Source organism: Crinia signifera, chromosome 6 (genome assembly GCF_055691185.1).
Source record: "Crinia signifera chromosome 6, ASM5569118v1, whole genome shotgun sequence".
Classification (NCBI taxonomy): domain Eukaryota; kingdom Metazoa; phylum Chordata; class Amphibia; order Anura; family Myobatrachidae; genus Crinia; species Crinia signifera.
The window spans coordinates 248038858-248057569 of record NC_139222.1 but is presented as its reverse complement, the minus strand read 5'-3'; the positions used below and the strand labels follow the sequence as shown (position 1 = coordinate 248057569).

At 43.6% G+C, this 18712-nt stretch overlaps 1 protein-coding gene across 3 annotated transcripts in view; it reads right to left on the bottom strand.

Annotated features, from left to right (window-relative positions):
- STN1 (STN1 subunit of CST complex) overlaps window positions 1–18712 on the bottom strand; it is an 81426-nt gene that overhangs the window by 15579 nt on the left and 47135 nt on the right. For all 3 annotated transcript variants that reach the window (XM_083149275.1, XM_083149273.1, XM_083149274.1), the window contains one exon: window positions 2740–2904. In XM_083149275.1, the coding sequence (XP_083005401.1) occupies window positions 2740–2904 (165 nt within the window). The remainder of the gene's footprint in view (window positions 1–2739; window positions 2905–18712) is intronic.

Below are 18712 nucleotides of genomic sequence, written 5' to 3'. Positions count from 1 at the left end.
ACATATTTATGTCAACCCTTTTGATAGATCAACCTTTTAACTGTCGGCCCAGACACTGTGGATCTACCAACCCATACCTATCTGAATGTGGATCAGATCACACACGGATGTGGCTGTAAGTCTGCTGTCCTGCATTAAATGACCACTGCACAGGTGGGCATCAGACATGTCAATTAATGAGTGACTTCAGGGGCAACAGACATCACCAAATAGCCATGGCAGGTGAAATGCAGGGATTGGCTCAAATTCATTGATTAAAACAACGAAACAAACTGACTGAGGCTTAGAACATTTCTGGTCATTGCAGCTCCTAATTAAGAGTCTCTAAGTTAATAAAGGATTTTCAGGGGAGAGAAATCTACATTTTGTCACTGGGGATTATCCCAATTAAGTAACACAGAGCACTGCAGCATCCCTCCGGCACCTGCATTAGCAGATTACTCTGGGATGTAATATAGCAGATGAGCTGGCATCCACCGCCACTGCACTCATTCCCTCGCCTAACCCTCTATGGCAACATTTTCTGTTGGCACATAAGATACAGAGATAGTCACGCAGTAATATAAATGATACAATATAGACATCTGAGGTCCACATAGGAAAGCTGCCTTTATACCATTGCTTGGCTTCCCCTGACAAGCATGCTCCAAGGGTGACTGCCCCTCATCCGTATCCGGTCAAGGGTGTCTAGATCGGCCGTGTTACGGTTGACCATGCTTAGTTGAACGAGTCTAGTTAAACACCTAAAGATAGTTGATAGCGTCTAGATCAACAGTAACTAAACTTAGACACAAGCATTAGGTTGACGGGAACATGAGCAGCACTCACATGGTCAGCATGAGATTTTCACGTGTTTTTGCTTTAGACCGACTTGATTCAAACGTCACCATCCAAGTGGCCATAGAGCTAGATTACAGTAGTGTAGTGCCGAATGTAGAGGGGACAGTGTACACTTATTTGGTGTCCACGTTGACCTAGCCACCAAAAAAACATAAAAACTCATGTCGAGCTTGCTGCTGTCAATTACTCTCCCATTAAACTAACGCTTGCGTCTAACTTTTGTTACGGTTGATCTAGACACAGTCGACTATCTTTAGGCATCTAACTAGATGGGTACGATCAAGCGTGGTGGACCATAACATGATAGATAGAGACACCGTTGATCTCCTATACCATAACCCCCCCGAATCACTGTGTCTGTAGCAGCATGGCCTCTCAAGCAGGAAACTCACATGCAGACATCATTTTATTATATAAACATTCTCCGTAGACTGCAATGATGACCACTTCCTGTGTGCAGTCAATGATGACCACTTCCTGTGTGCAGTCAATGATGACCACTTCCTGTGTGCAGTCAATGATGACCACTTCCTTTGTGCAGTCAATAATGACCACTTCCTTTGTGCAGTCAATAATGACCACTTCCTGTGTGCAGTCAATAATGACCACTTCCTGTGTGCAGTCAATAATGACCACTTCCTTTGTGCAGTCAATAATGACCACTTCCTGTGTGCAGTCAATGATGACCACTTCCTGTGTGCAGTCAATGATGACCACTTCCTGTGTGCAGTCAATGATGACCACTTCCTGTGTGCAGTCAATGATGACCACTTCCTGTGTGCAGCGTGAACCCTTGTGTACAATGCAGACAGGACACACAATAAGTATGCAATGTTAATTAAGAGGCCTTTACAGGGCTTTTTTTATGCCTTTAAAAAATTGGAATGTATTTGTTAATGGTTTCCCTCTGTACGAAGAATTGTCTAACTGCACATGTTGGAAAATGTCTGGCAAACGTACATAGAAAATAACAGTACAGATGTTCTTATGGAATTATATATGTTTACAATTAACTATTGTAAATTCATCATATTTTTATAATTAAAAAATAATAAAGACCACAGCAAGGTATGTACTTCCTAATGCAGTGCGTAGCATGGTATAGTAAGCTGTTGTGTCCCCCCATTAATCCTTTCTGTTATTCGGTGTAGGTCAGAAATGTTTCCACGTCTGGTGACATTGGTAAAGGTTCAGTGGAAATGGCCTCAGCTCCATCAGTCGTCCCATACACACTGGCTGGGTGCCAGACATACTGTACTGAGACTGGAATCTATTACTGTGTCTTTATATGCTGCATGGGACAACATTTATTTGAAACATTGTTTGCTTTTGGACAATGTGGCCATAACATTGCACACAGATAGTGGCATTTCCCTCAGGTAACACTCACACTGTGGCCAATCTAATTAGCCGCAATAATCACGTGGGTGCGAGTCACCGTGGCAACAGCACATCACACCCCTTGCAGTTAATAGGACTGACCCCAATGAGGAAGCTCCATTATACTGCAACATGTGGTTTAGGGCAGGATTGGCCTACAGGGTCCTCAAGGTCTCCTAACGTTTTCTAGACCATCTAGCTCAAGGCTGGCCTAAAGGGCGATCTACCCGTCGATCGTGGAGGTCCCGCTGGTAGATCGCAATCAAGTCCCCTGCGCCTAGCTGCTGAAGCCTCTGACAGCACAGAGGCTTTAGCGTTCCCAGGGTTGCAGTGCACGGGTGCACATGTGACGTCACCCATGCACTGCAAGTGAGAAGCACATGTTTGAGCCCACTGGAAGGTTCAGCTTCAGCGGCAGTTAGGCTCAGTTGGAAGCCAATTAACCTACCAGTATATTTTTGGATTCATTCCTATATACATTAATCCATCTCATAGTCTGAAGTGGAGGTCATGACTTACAGAATGTAGATGCTACCACCTCGCGTTGATTTCTAAAAACTTTGACGTAGCCTCGGACTCTGATGACATCGCCAATTTCCAGCTTGGCTTTTCGGCTTTCTTCTCTGTACATTTCTTGCATCAAGCCATCAAGGTCTTTAGCTCCTGCTGTACTTCTGTGATCCCCTGAAAATAAATGCCCGCGATCAAAGGTTATTTATTTTATTGCAAAATTGTCACGGCATAAAAACAGATTCCAGCGTCAGTAATTCCATGCAGTAGCCACACAAAGAATGCCTTAGAGCAGGCATGTCCAAACTGTGGCCCCCCAGCTGTTGTGAATCTACACATCCCAGCATGCCTTGCCAGTTTTAGCATTCCCTAATAACAAAATGGTGGCAAGGCATGATGGGACATGTAGTTTCACAACAGCTGGAGGGCCAAAGTTTGGACATAACATTAAGGTTGTAGAAATGGCCAAACTAAAAGCAAATGTGTGTAAATTAAATTTAAATTTTTTATGTACTATCACAAATATCAAGTAAACTTCCAAAAACAGCAAAAAGCAGGATTCGATACATAATAAAATCGGTATGCAGTCACTGGGTAGACAATGTCTAGGTCGGAAGTTGACACCTTGAAATGGTCGACATACCCAAGGTTGACATTCACAAAGTGTCGACACAAGCTTGTGGTCGACATAGAAACCGTGGACATTCACTTTTCAAGGTTTTTTTTTTTTAAATGAGACTTTTCAATCTTTACTATCCAAGTGGGAATAGAGCGGGAACGCACCATGACCGAAGCATGCGAGGGGATACGGTACAATTATACGGTGCCCATGTCGACATATTAACCCCTTCACGACATTTGACGTATATATACGTCATGGCCGGGAAGTACTTCCCGACCGTTGACGTATATATACGTCATGGCTTAAAACTGTCACTGCGTCTAGAGACGCAGTGACAGAGGGACGATGTCTGCTGTCCCTGACAGCAGACATGTCCGTGCATGCCCAGGGGGGGCGGCGATGCCGCCCCCCCGTCGGCGATCGCTGTGATTGGCTGTTCATTGTGAACAGCCATTCACAGCGTTTTCTGTGTCACCGGCGAATAACGTTCGCCGGTGACACGGGATCGGAGGTGATTGGTGCTGTAAAGTACAGCACCAATCACCGCGGGGTGTAAGGGTGACACTGGTGTCACCCCACCTCACCCCTCCCGCCCCCAAAGGCCGTGATTGGTTCGTCGGACCGACGGACCAATCACAGCCATGGAGGGGGGTTTAAACTAACGGTGACTGCACTGCAGACGCCATTCCGGTCTGGAATAGCGTGCAGTGCGGTCACCGTGCCCAGCTGCCGCCTATACTGACCAGAACCCATCCAAAATACTTACCTGATCATTGATATTGCTTATGCTTGTGACATCTTGTGACATCCTGTGACATCTTGTGCTGCTGCGATTTATTAGATAGAGAGAGAGTTAGAGAGAGAGAGATAGAGAGAGATAGAGAGAGATAGAGAGGCCTAGTGCTATATTTTGTGCTGCTGCAGTGTGATAGAGCTATAGATAGAGAGATAGAGAAAGATAGAGAGAGATAGAGAGAGATAGAGAGAGAGAGATAGAGAGAGAGATAGTGACAGATTGTGCTATATATTTTTTATATAACTGAAAGAGATAGAGAGAGATAGAGAGAGATAGAGAGGCCTAGTGCTATATTTTGTGCTGCTGCAGTGTGATAGAGCTATAGATAGATAGAGAGAGATAGAGAGAGATAGAGATAGAGAGATAGTGACAGATTGTGCTATATATTTTTTATATAACTGACTGCTGCCCCCCCCCCTTTTGTGCTGATCAGTATAAATTAACTGATCAGCAACTTTTTGGGGGCGCAGGTTTTTTTTTATATATAGATATACCTGTCAGTGCTGCTGCTGCAGTGTCATAGAGTGATAGATAGTGAGAGATAGAGAGATAGAGAGAGATAGTGACAGAGAGTGATAGAGAGTGCTAAATTTTGTGTCTGCTGCCCCCGCCTTTTGTGCTGATCACTATATCTGAGGTGATCAGCAACTTTTTGGGGGTACAGAGGTTTTTTTTTTTATATATACCTGTCAGTACCACCAAAGGTTGTGCACCTGCTGCCCCTCACTGGTAATCAGTGTCGCATCACTGATCACCTTTTTTTATTTTTTGTGAGTGCTGTGGGGTCTTTTTGACATTTTTTTTTTTACACACACTGTGATTTTGTGTGTGTCCTGTGGCCACTGTGCGCTGATCAGTGACGTACATCACTGATCAGCTTTTTCGGCACAGGGTTGATCTATTTTTTTTTTTTTGGATCAAATTCCTGTTGCCTTTGAGCGCTGTTCAGTGACGGACGTTACTGACCAACATCTGTGCTCAATTTTTGGCGCAGGACCTTTTTTTTTTTTTAACCCCTTCCATTTTTTTTTTTTTTTAACCCCTTCCATTTTTTTTTTAACCCCTTCCATTTTTTTTTTTAACCCCTTCCATTTTTTTTTTTTGAACCCTTCAATTTTTTTTTTTTTGTATTTTTTTTTTTTCTGCACTACATACACACTACACACTACATACCCCCCGGGTTGAAATAAAGTTTGTACCCCCCCCTACACTATACACGTGTTGAAACATTTCACTACCAGTAACACAAAAATATAAATGGCATCCCAAATGTCATCCCAAATGTCGTCCCAGTCATCCAGGAGAATGTATTCGGTGGAGGAGGCATATGCCATGCTTGCCTCTGACTCTGACACAGCCAGTGAGGCAAGCGGGGAATTTGAAGGATTTGTCTTAAGCTCCTCTTCCTCCTCTGATGATGAGGGACCCCCTCAAAGACGCCCCCGTAGAGCAGCTGAGACCCCCCCCCCCAATAATTGATCTCGTATGGACCCCACCACCAGACAATTTTGAGCCCCAGGTTCCTGAGTTTTTGGCCATCCCAGGAATCCAATTTGATTCAACAGGTCTCAGAGAAATTGACTTTTTCAAATTATTTTTCTCTGATGATTTTATAAATTTAATGGTGGACCAAACTAATTTATATGCCCAGCAGTTTATTGCTCAAAACCCCACATCATCATTTGCTAGGTGGACCCCTGTAGATGCAGTAGAGATGATGACGTTTTGGGGTCTGGTGTTACATATGGGCATAGTAAAAAAGCCACAAATTAGGCAATATTGGAGTACAGATGTTCTGTACAGCACCCCATTTCACCGTATGGCCATGCCCCGGGCTCGTTTTGAGGCAATCCATAAATTTATACATTACACCGATAATGCACAGTGCCCACCCAGAGATGATCCCACCTTTGACAGACTATTCAAAGTCAGGCCGGTCATTGATCATTTCAGTGCCAAATTTGCAGAGCTATACATCCCTGATAAATGTATTAGTATCGACGAGTCCCTTATACATTTTAAAGGAAGGGTTAAATTCCGCCAGTACCTTCCCAGTAAGAGGGCAAGGTATGGCATAAAAATGTATAAGCTGTGTGAAAGCACCACAGGGTACACCCACAAGTTTAGGGTATATGAAGGGAAGGATTCAAGAATTGAACCACCAGAATGCCCCCCCTCCCTCGTAGGTGTTAGTGGAAAAATTGTCTGGGATTTAATGCACCCCTTCCTGGATAAGGGTTATCACCTCTATGTGGATAACTTTTACACCAGCATCCCCCTGTTTAAGGCCCTTGGTTCAAGAGGTACAGCAGCTTGCGGTACTGTGCGCAAGAACCAAAGAGGCCTCCCCAAAACGCACATTGCCCAAGTAATGAGAAGGGGTGAAAGCAGGGGAATATGCACCGAAAATATGTTGTTGGTCAAATATAAGGACAAGAGGGATGTCCTTATACTGACAACAATTCATGGAGACAGTACCACCTCCATCCCTGTACGAGGTACCAGTACCCACACCTCAAAACCAAATTGTATCCTAGATTACAATAAGTACATGGGCGGAGTGGATCTTTCAGATCAGGTACTGAAGCCGTACAGTGCCCTGCGGAAAACAAATATCTGGTACAAGAAGCTGGCCGTGTATATCATCCAGATGGCACTGTATAACGCTTACGTGCTATTCCGTTCTACCGGCCAGAGGGGGACATTTATGCACTTTCAAGAGGAAGTCATAAAGAGCCTAACATTTGGGAATCAGCAGGCAGAGGGCCCCAGTACTTCTAGTACTGGCCCCCGTATTGTACCAGGGCAGCATTTTCCCAACGAAATCCCCTCCACTGCAAGAAAGGGCAGGACACAAAAAAGGTGCAAAGTTTGCTATAAAAAGGGAATAAGAAAGGAAACTATTTTCCACTGTGAAACTTGCCCCGACAAACCCGGCCTATGTATAAAGGAGTGTTTCAAAATATACCACACATCTATGGATTATTAGGTTCATCATTTCACCGTGCTTCGGGGGTCTTGCTAATGCCACATAGCACCCACCATTCATTCCACCAGAATCTGAGCTGCAAAATCCAAAAATCACTCCTTCCCTTCTGAGTCCTGCCATGCACCCAACTGGTATTTTTTGGTCACATGTGAGGCATTGCCGTACTCTGGAGAAATTGGGGCACAGATTTTGGGGTGCTTTGTCTCCTTCATTCCTTGTGAAAATGAAAAATTTTGAGCCAGAAGTACATTTTTGTGTAAAAAAATGTATTTTTTTCATTTTCACTGCCCAGTTGTACCAAAATTGATGAAACCCCTGGGGGTTTGAAATGTACACTATACCCCTAGATGAATTCCCTGAGGGGTGTAGTTTGCAAAATGGGGTCACTTGTGGGGGGGTTCCACTGTATTGGTAATGCAACATAGCACCCACCATTCATTCCACCAAAATCTGTGCTGCAAAATCCAAAAATCACTCCTTCCCTTCTGAGTCCTGCCATGCACCCAACTGGTATTTTTTGGTCACATGTGAGGCATTGCCGTACTCGGGAGAAATTGGGGCACAGATTTTGGGGTGCTTTGTCTCCTTCATTCCTTGTGAAAATGAAAAATTTTGAGCCAGAACTGCATGTTTGTGTAAAAAAATGTAATTTTCCATTTTCACATCCCAGTTGTACCAAAATTGGTGAAACCCCTAGGGGTTTGAAATGTACACTATACCCCTAGATGAATTCCCTGAGGGGTGTACTTTGCAAAATGGGGTGACTTGTGGGGGGGTTCCACTGTATTGGTGCTTTGGGAGTCTTGCTAATGCAACATAGCACCCACCATTCATTCCACCAAAATCTTTGCTGCAAAATCCAAAAATCACTCCTTCCCTTCTGAGTCCTGCCATGCACCCAACTGGTATTTTTTGGTCACATGTGAGGCATTGCCGTACTCGGGAGAAATTGGGGCACAGATTTTGGGGTGCTTTGTCTCCTTCATTCCTTGTGAAAATGAAAAATTTTGAGCCAGAACTGCATGTTTGTGTAAAAAAATGTAATTTTCCATTTTCACATCCCAGTTGTACCAAAATTGGTGAAACCCCTGGGGGTTTGAAATGTACACTATACCCCTAGATGAATTCCCTGAGGGGTGTACTTTGCAAAATGGGGTGACTTGTGGGGGGGTTCCACTGTATTGGTGCTTTGGGAGTCTTGCTAATGCAACATAGCACCCACCATTCATTCCACCAAAATCTTTGCTGCAAAATCCAAAAATCACTCCTTCCCTTCTGAGTCCTGCCATGCACCCAACTGGTATTTTTTGGTCACATGTGAGGCATTGCCGTACTCTGGAGAAATGGGGGCACAGATTTTGGGGTGCTTTGTCTCCTTCATTCCTTGTGAAAATGAAAAATTTTGAGCCAGAAGTACATTTTTGTGTAAAAAAATGTATTTTTTTCATTTTCACTGCCCAGTTGTACCAAAATTGATGAAACCCCTGGGGGTTTGAAATGTACACTTTACCCCTAGATGAATTCCCTGAGGGGTGTAGTTTGCAAAATGGGGTCACTTGTGGGGGGGTTCCACTGTATTGGTAATGCAACATAGCACCCACCATTCATTCCACCAAAATCTGTGCTGCAAAATCCAAAAATCACTCCTTCCCTTCTGAGTCCTGCCATGCACCCAACTGGTATTTTTTGGTCACATGTGAGGCATTGCCGTACTCGGGAGAAATTGGGGCACAGATTTTGGGGTGCTTTGTCTCCTTCATTCCTTGTGAAAATGAAAAATTTTGAGCCAGAACTGCATGTTTGTGTAAAAAAATGTAATTTTCCATTTTCACATCCCAGTTGTACCAAAATTGGTGAAACCCCTGGGGGTTTGAAATGTACACTATACCCCTAGATGAATTCCCTGAGGGGTGTACTTTGCAAAATGGGGTGACTTGTGGGGGGGTTCCACTGTATTGGTGCTTTGGGAGTCTTGCTAATGCAACATAGCACCCACCATTCATTCCACCAAAATCTTTGCTGCAAAATCCAAAAATCACTCCTTCCCTTCTGAGTCCTGCCATGCACCCAACTGGTATTTTTTGGTCACATGTGAGGCATTGCCGTACTCGGGAGAAATTGGGGCACAGATTTTGGGGTGCTTTGTCTCCTTCATTCCTTGTGAAAATGAAAAATTTTGAGCCAGAACTGCATGTTTGTGTAAAAAAATGTAATTTTCCATTTTCACATCCCAGTTGTACCAAAATTGGTGAAACCCCTGGGGGTTTGAAATGTACACTATACCCCTAGATGAATTCCCTGAGGGGTGTACTTTGCAAAATGGGGTGACTTGTGGGGGGGTTCCACTGTATTGGTGCTTTGGGAGTCTTGCTAATGCAACATAGCACCCACCATTCATTCCACCAAAATCTTTGCTGCAAAATCCAAAAATCACTCCTTCCCTTCTGAGTCCTGCCATGCACCCAACTGGTATTTTTTGGTCACATGTGAGGCATTGCCGTACTCGGGAGAAATTGGGGCACAGATTTTGGGGTGCTTTGTCTCCTTCATTCCTTGTGAAAATGAAAAATTTTGAGCCAGAACTGCATGTTTGTGTAAAAAAATGTAATTTTCCATTTTCACATCCCAGTTGTACCAAAATTGGTGAAACCCCTGGGGGTTTGAAATGTACACTATACCCCTAGATGAATTCCCTGAGGGGTGTACTTTGCAAAATGGGGTGACTTGTGGGGGGGTTCCACTGTATTGGTGCTTTGGGAGTCTTGCTAATGCAACATAGCACCCACCATTCATTCCACCAAAATCTTTGCTGCAAAATCCAAAAATCACTCCTTCCCTTCTGAGTCCTGCCATGCACCCAACTGGTATTTTTTGGTCACATGTGAGGCATTGCCGTACTCGGGAGAAATTGGGGCACAGATTTTGGGGTGCTTTGTCTCCTTCATTCCTTGTGAAAATGAAAAATTTTGAGCCAGAACTGCATGTTTGTGTAAAAAAATGTAATTTTCCATTTTCACATCCCAGTTGTACCAAAATTGGTGAAACCCCTGGGGGTTTGAAATGTACACTATACCCCTAGATGAATTCCCTGAGGGGTGTACTTTGCAAAATGGGGTGACTTGTGGGGGGGTTCCACTGTATTGGTGCTTTGGGAGTCTTGCTAATGCAACATAGCACCCACCATTCATTCCACCAAAATCTTTGCTGCAAAATCCAAAAATCACTCCTTCCCTTCTGAGTCCTGCCATGCACCCAACTGGTATTTTTTGGTCACATGTGAGGCATTGCCGTACTCGGGAGAAATTGGGGCACAGATTTTGGGGTGCTTTGTCTCCTTCATTCCTTGTGAAAATGAAAAATTTTGAGCCAGAACTGCATGTTGGTGTAAAAAAATGTAATTTTCCATTTTCACATCCCAGTTATACCAAAATTGGTGAAACCCCTGGGGGTTTGAAATGTACACTATACCCCTAGATGAATTCCCTGAGGGGTGTAGATTGCAAAATGGGGTGACTTGTGGGGGAGGTTCCTAACTTTTAGCACTTATGGTGCCTAGAAACCTACATGGTGCCTAAAAAAAAATCTCATAAAAAGGAGGCTCCAAAATCAAGTAGGTGCTCCTTCTATTATGAAGCCTGTGGTTTGGTCAACGTGCACACTAGGGCCACATATAGGATATTTTTGAAAACAAAAGAATTGGGGGAATCAATTTTTAGTCACATTTCTCTAGTAAAATCTACTGTATTCGTTAGAAAAATGTATTAAAATTGAAACTCTGCAAAAAAAAAGAAGTTTTGAAATTTCACCTACACTTTGTTTTAATTCCTGTGAAACACATAAAGGGTTAACAAACTTCCAAAATGCTGTTTTGAATACTGTAAGGGGTGCAGTTTTTGAAATGGCATCATTTATGGGGGTGTCTCACATACAAGTCCCTCAAAGTCACATCAGAACTGAACTGGTCCCTAAAAAAATCAGTGTTTGAAATTTTCATGAAAATTTGAGAATTTGCTATTCATATTGTAAGCCTCCTAGTGTCCAAAAAAATTAAAAGGAAGTTGAAATAATGATGGAAACATAAAGTAGACATATGGTCTATGTTAGTTATTAACTATTTTGAGTGGTATGATTATTTGTCTCACAAGCAGAAAATTTAACATTTTGCAAATTGCTAAATTTTCCATTTTTTCACGATATTTTGGTATTTTTCACAAAAAAACACAGACTGTATCGACGAAAATTTACCACTAACTTGAAGTACAATGTGTCACGAGAAAACAATCTCAAAATCACTGGGATAAGTAAAAGCAAAAAAAAGTTATCCCCACTTAAGTGAGACATGTCAGATTTGAAAAAAAGGGCTCTGTCATGAAGGCACAAACTGGCTCTGTCATGAAGGGGTTAAGCAAAATAAAAGGTGATAAACTCATGTCGACCTTATTCACGTCAAACTAAAGCTTGTGTCGACCATCTGTCAATGTTGACCTAGGGTATGTCAACCATTCTTATGTGTCGACTATTAGTGGTCGATCTAGTGACTGTTGACCTAGACACTGTCTATCATTTATACCATAACCGAGATGAAGGTGAAATGGGGGACAAATGAGAAGCTACAAAAGCTCCCCCTCATCAGCATCATACACCCCCAGGTATTGGCTGAAAGGTGAAAGATGTGTGGGCACAGATTCTGTTCAGCAGACTCAGCCTGTGGGACCCCACCTTTACATCGCCATGAACACTACAGCACATTAACTGGCCCTTTGTGATATCATCGCTGAAGAATGTATGTAGACATACTTGAGGAAAAGAAAGGAAACATGAGTGAATACTGGCATCGATCCAGAGTGCGCCCATTATATTAGGCATTCCAAAGCATGATGATATGTCATAACAAGGGCAATCCCACTTCAGTACTCAGTATAAGGAAGTCTAGGGATGATGCAACAATGCAGGAAGTGAGCAGGTTTTACAATGTTACCTAGCAAACAGATTTACAAATACATGGTATGGGCTGAGCAGTGCTAAGTGTCCCTGCTCTACTAAGCTGCATCTTGCCTATCTCATATTGGGATACGGTCATTGGGTCACCAGCATGATGGTCGACAAGCATTAGGTCGACACTAGGTTGGTCGACAGGGACATTAGGTCTACATAGGTATGGTTGACAGGGTGATTAGTTGGGTTGGGATCATTTGGTCTACAGCATGATGGTGGACATGAGAAATGGTCGCCATGAGTATTGGTCGACATGGGAAGAGGTCGACATAGTTCTAGGTCGACAGGTCATTAGTTCGACAATGTCTAGGTTGACAGTCAAAAGGTCAACATGGGGTTTTTCACTGTTTTTTTACCTGAATGTCAACACATTCGACATGGACACATTTTAAAGTGCACCGCTGTGCTGTGCTCGCCATGCGTCGGGCACACTATTTTATTCTCCCACCACATCCTAGTGGATGGCACATGTCGGTTAAAAAAACAGTGAAAGACCCCATGTCGACCTTTTGACTGTTGACCTAGACACTGTCGAATTAACGACCTGTTCAAGTAATAACCGTTCGACCTAGAACCATGTCGACCTTTTCCTATGTCGATCTAGACCCATGTCAACCTAATGGTGTCGACCTAATGACTGTCTACCATAAATTTGCAGACCAAATGACCGCATCCCGATTTGTTCGATTTGGGATGTTTTACTGTTTTTTGGATCCAAAATGTGCTGACAGGCGGTATTTCATGCCCTACCATCCACTAGGGCGCGGTGGGAGAATAAAATAGTGTGCTGAGCGCAGCGAGACACTGCGCCTGAAGCATGACGAGCGCAGCGAGCCATGTGAGGGGACGCGGTGCTACGTTTCAGTGTCCATGTGGACACGACATGTGCCGACAGGCGGTATTTCATGCCCTACCATCCACTGGGGTGTGGTGGGAGAAGAAAATAGTGTGCTGAGCGTAGCGAGGCTCTGTGCCCGAAGCATGGTGAGCACAGCGAGCCATGTGAGGGGACGCGGTGCTACGTTTTACTGTTTATGTTGACTGTTTTGACATTACAGTAAAAAAACAAAAAAAATAAAAACCATGTCTACTTTTTCACTGTCGACCTTACCCATGTCAACCTAATGACCCTGTCGACCTTACCCAAGTTGACCTAATGACCCTGTTGACCTACAGTCATGTCGACCTTCCTGCATGTCTACCTTAACTCATGTTGACCTAAATGCATGTCGACCTAATGGCGTCAACCATAATGCTGGTGACCTAATGATCCATACCCCTCATATTTATGACCGCGCCTTCTGATTAACAGTCTTCACACACAAGATAACGTCTAATACTTTCACAAGTGAATTAGCATATGAAAGTGAAGGCAAGAAGACATTTTTAATGCACAATTGCTCAAGTTTCCAAGTCTATTCATTAACTAGCACAGAGCGTGACACTCCTAAACGCTCTAACCTGTGCTCCCACTCGCCCTGTGCCGCCGTGGGAGACTTGTAGTCTCAGTACGTCATGGGTGCTGTCATGTTGTGGCGTTACAATGAGTAATGAAAATTCTTTTAAAACCATGATCCTGCTTCCAGAGAACCTCTCTTAAGAAATGGATTCCTTTCTATCAATCAATAACCAGACCAAGAGACACATATTTATGTATATAATAGTATGAGTAGGCCAAAAGGGTTGTCGGGAAGGGTATAAAACATCCCTGCAGGGCAATTATGCTGTACAAACTACAACTCTACAATAGCTACCTAGTGGTCTGCTCAGTCTATTGTAATGTGCCTGTATTGCGGCATCTTTGGGAATCTGCTGTGCTTTCCAAATGCGGCCCAAAAGGGCCATTAGCCTCTCATTTCATGAGATAGGTTGCCTAATTTCTAAAGCTATTATTTCATGCTTTAGCGACCCCCAAATGGCATGTATATCACAACAGTAGGATATATGTGTGTGCACTGCATTAAAAAAAAAAAAACATTACCCCCAAAAGTGGCAAAACAGGCTCAATAAGGGGTGGAAAAAACAGCTTAGCAGCAAAGGGTTAAACAAGTCAAACACTATACTATACATAAATGTTCTCAGCGACCTGTTGGTATAAGGTAATATAAAATGAGTAAATATCCTAATAATTTGCTTAGGCGGATGAGTAAGGAAACAGTTTGCATTTGTAAACGGAACCTTTGAAAGTAAATTACATGCAAAAATTACATCTAAGTTTTAGACTTTTTAACAAGGTTACAAAATACGGTACTTATATGTTAGTTGGGCCCCCATAAGCTATTTGCTTAGTTTTACACGTCCCCTCACCACGCTTCGGGCTCGGTGGCACGCCACACTATATAACTTTAACTCCATGCCGACATGGATAGTGGGGGTATGAGCGTACTAACTATAGTGGGCACCCAGATAACATATAAGTACCCAAAATACTATATGTCAGAGGTTCCTTAATGGTCCAGGTTATAAGTACAGTATACACATGCTTGGCCAAAGGTGACTTAATTAGTGCCTCAGTCAATTTTATTTAACCATCTGTGCTGAGCCATGGATATATTTAAAAGCTGGACCACTGGGGTGCCTTGAGGAACCTCTGCTCGACACAAGTTAATCATGCAGCTCCCAATATGCCGACATCCCCATGCCCAGGTCTAATCTGCCCAGGTACACATAGTGCCGATCATTTGGCTTATCGGATTAAATGCTCCTTATCAGATGAGAAGTGTGTATCCACCGTGACCCAATATGACCCCTGTACACTAGGTGTGGGCAATCTTCTATGGGACTAGGAGTTTGGTAGTTTAAACAATAAGATGTTTTTGGCTATTGCTCCTGCGTGCACACCTAAACAATCATTAGGCTGGTCAGCTGATATCAGGTCATTGTCTAAGCAACTGTAGGTAAGTTCTTGATTTTTTTTTAAATGTCTATATTGACAGAATGTCAGCATTAGGGTTACGCTGTGGACAGGAAGAGTTAGGTTAGGGGTGCAGAGGGATGGGAGCTAATGTGAGTGTTAAGAATTATTGTTTAGAGATAGCAGAGAAATACTTTGAGGAGGAGGTCTGATCCAGAGTCTGAGTCACATGACTGCCGTGACCTGGAACCGCTGTAACACTCAGGAGTCTGTATCACTGCTGGTTCTCCAGGGATGAAATGTCAACATTTCAGCATTTCATTACCGTCTACATGATCAATAAGCCCAGGATTCTTAGGTTCTAACATATGCTTATCCTTTCCCATTACACTCAAAGGGGTTAATTTACTAAATTCAAATGGGTACAAAAGCACCCATTCGTACCCATTCAATCTACAATATGGCTGTTTAAAGCTATACGGCTGATTTACTATCAGCCGAATTCAACTGAATTGCCATTTTTACGAACGGCAACTTCAGCCAAATTCGGGCATATGAATGAGTACACCATTGATGGAACTTGGTCGTATATATGGCCATGAGTTCTATTGTGGTGTGCTCATTTGCTAACATTCGTGCTGCTGAATTTGGCTGGTAATTCAGCAGAAAATACAAATGGAAATTACTCCTCATTTTCCAGGAGTGTTTGGCTGAAGCCGGCATGGATCAGTTATAGGGCCTACACACATGCTGATATTAAGGCATTCTCTAAGCCACTTTGCTTAGTTTGACAAAGTCGCTTAGAAAATGCCTCTACATCGGTGTGTGTGCATGTGTGTGTGTGTGTGTAGCGACAGCAATTATCGTCCCAGGGCGTCGCTGCCGCTGGGCGAGATTGAGGATCAGTGTCCATCAATCTCGCTGATCGCCAGTGTTCTCCACTGGAGAACACTGGCGCTGTCAGCTCGCTCAGCACACAGAGCTGACAGCTCGCTCTGTGTGTGGGCTGTCAGTGCTGTGTGCTGAGCAATAGCGGTGCCCGAACTAGGTAGCTAGGAAGCCCTACAAACATCGCTACGTGTGTAGGGCCCATTAGATCTGTGCAATGCTTTTCTGTGTAAAGAATAGCAAAAATAACATTTAAAAATATTGTGGTGTCTCCAAACCCCCCCCCCAAGCATAACCAGGCTGGTCCTGGTTGCAGAAATACAGGGAAAACAATTAAATAAGGTCCCCCCTGTATTTCTATAACCAGCACTGGGCTTTTGGATGGGTCCTGGTTACAAAAATACGGGTGACAAAAGGAATGGGGGTCCCCCGTATATTTATAACCAGCACCAGGCTCCAACAGCCAGCGGTATCATGCCACAGCTGGAGGCATGGTAAGTTCCCCCAGCCAAAACATCACACCCTGGCTGGTCAGCCGGGGCCCATCTGGAGTTGGGACCCCCAATAAAGAGGTCCCCCCTCCTCCAGGGTACCCCCAGCCCAGGCTGAAGCTTAGGGTTGTCCCTGGCATCCCTGGGCGGTGGATGCCGGGCTAATGGTGTAAAATAAAATGGTTACAAAAAGTTTAAAACATAAGTATTGGGTTTTGTAGTAGAACTACGGGAACCTGCAAGCCTCCCCCGCATGCAGGGTCTCGGAGAACCACAAGTCCCAGCATGCGGGGCATTAATGGGCATGCTGGGACTTGTAGTCCCACTGCAGAACCAGTTCCGCAATAACTGACATCCACGCAAAAAAAGTATAATTATATTACATACTTCACATCTTGATCCCATAGGCTTGATCCCCTTGTCCAATAGATAATCCACATGGGTAAAAATTATGTTCACCTCAAAAAAAAAAACACAAAACACTGGTCTCATTGGCTCAGGGCCCCCTTCTGCTAGGTTCATCCAGCCGGGTGGGAACGGCAGTGTAAAAAAAGTTGGTTGCGACCCGACTTTTGGGTGTAAAAGTGTTATTAATAACAAATAATGTTAACCATCTTTAAACTTAGGGCAGTATTCAATGAAAATATTCACGGCGTGCAGCGAATCCTGTTTAGGATTCGCTGCACAGTCGCTGTGTTCCAGAGCCTCGCTGTCCCACTGCTATCCCCATATTCAACGAGGCTGGGGCTCGCTGCTTCTGACAGCGAGTGTGAACCGCCGCAGGGAGCCTGAGGACGGCGGCAGGCAGGGAGATGGAAGTCTCCCTGCCTGCCCCAGAAAGTATGTGGGGGGGAGGTGGGCTCCCTGGGAGCCAGGCAGCACAAGCTGCCCCCCGGAGAGCCAGCAGGGGACCAAATATGCACTGCTCCCGATCGTGCATATGTAATGATCGGGAGCAGTGAATATATGAATATGTGGTACTTATGTATTATCTGGGCTCCCATGTTAAATGCACCCCATATTTTAATACCCCTACTATCCAACTACGCATGGAGTTGATTTAATAAAGTGTGGCGAGCGCAGCGAGCCACCGTGCCCGAAGCGTGGCGAGCGGACGCGGTCTCATAAGAAAAACGGGAGCCCAGATATTACATAAGTACGGAATATGTAATGAGCGGCTCTCTGCTCCCGGCCCCCTGCTGGCTGCTATATGTAAAAAAAAAAATGTTTTTTTTTTCATTAAATATATATTCATGTGCTATAAGCACATATATAAAAATAGCACGCCCCTTTACAGAATAAAATTCCTGATTTTTTTTACACCAAATGTAAAACAACAACAACTTTATTTTAAAAGTTCACTTTCCACTTCTCCATGAAAAGATGGCGATTTGCTACACGGCGACACACAGCGAAAATCACCTAGAAAGACGGCGAGAAGTGCACGTTGAATAGGGCGATTCACTTTCTGACGCAAAAAATCACCTTCCAATGCGAAAATAGCACAAATTTGCCGTGAAACAGGGCGAATTATCCTCATTGAATACTGCCCAATGTCACACATATGCCTTCGCATTTAATTATTTTTGATTTGTGGGGTTTTATTATGTTAAGATGTGTTTACAGCTTTCTTTTGTTTACTTTTTCCTATTGACTATATAAAACAAAACAAATGAAGATTAAAAACCAATTTACCAGCCTAAAAATAACAGGACAGCTGTTGTGTGGCATCCCACATACCAAAAGCAAACAAAAGAAAACAGAACAATGCACAACAGACACGAATATAACTCTCTGCACACGTTAGATTTGCTCCACATGCAGTGCACATGGTGTTGCCCCTTTACTGCACTGCAATCTACCATCACTTATTTCCAAATAACATTTTTTTTTTTCTTTTTTGGGCTCAATTACATCTATATGCTGTTTACAAAAAGCCGCTTTCAGCCGCTAATGACTGCTTAAAAAAGTATACTAAAAAGAGAATGAATGGTTAAATCATATTAATATTGCAGATGTCATTTTAGCAGGCACAATACTTATTGTACATTAGTGCAATTAAGGGTACTAGTAAACACGCAATGTATGAAAAGCCCATGAAACAAATGTCACCACCATTCTTCTAGCGCACATAGGTACCAATAATTGAGGGCAGCACGGACATTGTAATGGTTAGTATTACTGCTTAACACTACTGAGGTCATGGGTCTTAACTGTGCGGAGTTTGTACATTCTCCCCATGCTTGCATGGGTTTCCTCTGGGTACTCCGGTTTTCTCCCAGAATCCAAAAATATACCGGTAGGTCAACTGGCTCCCAACAATATTAACCCTAGAATGAATGTGTGT